General features: G+C 37.6%; 1 protein-coding gene across 1 annotated transcript in view; it reads right to left on the reverse strand.

Moving 5' to 3' along the window:
• Nucleotides 1-822, reverse strand: part of LOC106870861 (uncharacterized) — an 8,564-nt gene extending 7,742 nt beyond the window's left edge. The window contains exon 1 of the mRNA XM_014917096.2: nucleotides 540-822. Within this exon, the coding sequence (XP_014772582.1) occupies nucleotides 540-749 (210 nt within the window). The 5' untranslated portion in view covers nucleotides 750-822. The remainder of the gene's footprint in view (nucleotides 1-539) is intronic.
• Between the last annotated feature and the right edge of the window lie 6 nt (nucleotides 823-828).

Here is an 828-nt window from a genome sequence, read left to right on the forward strand (position 1 = left end):
TATATATATATATATATATATATATATATATATGACAGGCTTCTTCTAGTTTCCTTCTACCTAATTCACTCACAAGGCATTGGTCGGCCCGAGGTTATAGTAGAAGTCACTTGCCTAAGGTGCCACGCAGTGGGACTGAACCTGGAACCATGTGGTTGAGAAGCAAGCTTCTTACCACACAACCACGCCTCAGCCTATTTTATTTATTTTATATTTTAACAATCCCAAAAGCATAAAAAAATGAAAATAACAAAACCAACCCTTGATATGATTCGAACTCAGAATGCAGACATCCAGAACATATATCGCAAGACATCTCATCCAGTGCTGTAACTAACAATTGTATCAATCCTTGGCCCTGAACTAGTATTTTATTTATTAATCTCAAAGGGATGAAAAACACAAGAATGATCTTAGTGTGATTTGAACTCAAAACACAAAGATCCGAAACATAGAGCACAAGACATTCTATCAACTCCACCACTTCCTTAACAAACTCAAAGACTGTAGTAAAAGACAGAAGCTACCAAATTACTTACATCGATTAAACAGTTCTTCTTGCACTTCAAGACGGTCTCTGGAATCTTGTAGACAAATAGTTTCCCTGTTATGAGCTTTTGATCTGGGATTCCTTCCAAAATTGAAGGGCAGTCATGTGCTCTGGTGAAATTCTGTACACCCCACACCAAAGAACTGCAAAGAATGGTTGATAAGAAAAGCACTGTATATCTTTCTGCGAACCACCACATTTTGTTTTGTCTCTTCTTGTCTCGGTTCCTTGTTTCGTCTCGTCTTGGCACTTGGTTGTTTTGGTTTTGTTCTGTTTTT

This window comes from Octopus bimaculoides, chromosome 24, assembly GCF_001194135.2.
Source record: "Octopus bimaculoides isolate UCB-OBI-ISO-001 chromosome 24, ASM119413v2, whole genome shotgun sequence".
Classification (NCBI taxonomy): Eukaryota; Metazoa; Mollusca; class Cephalopoda; order Octopoda; family Octopodidae; genus Octopus; species Octopus bimaculoides.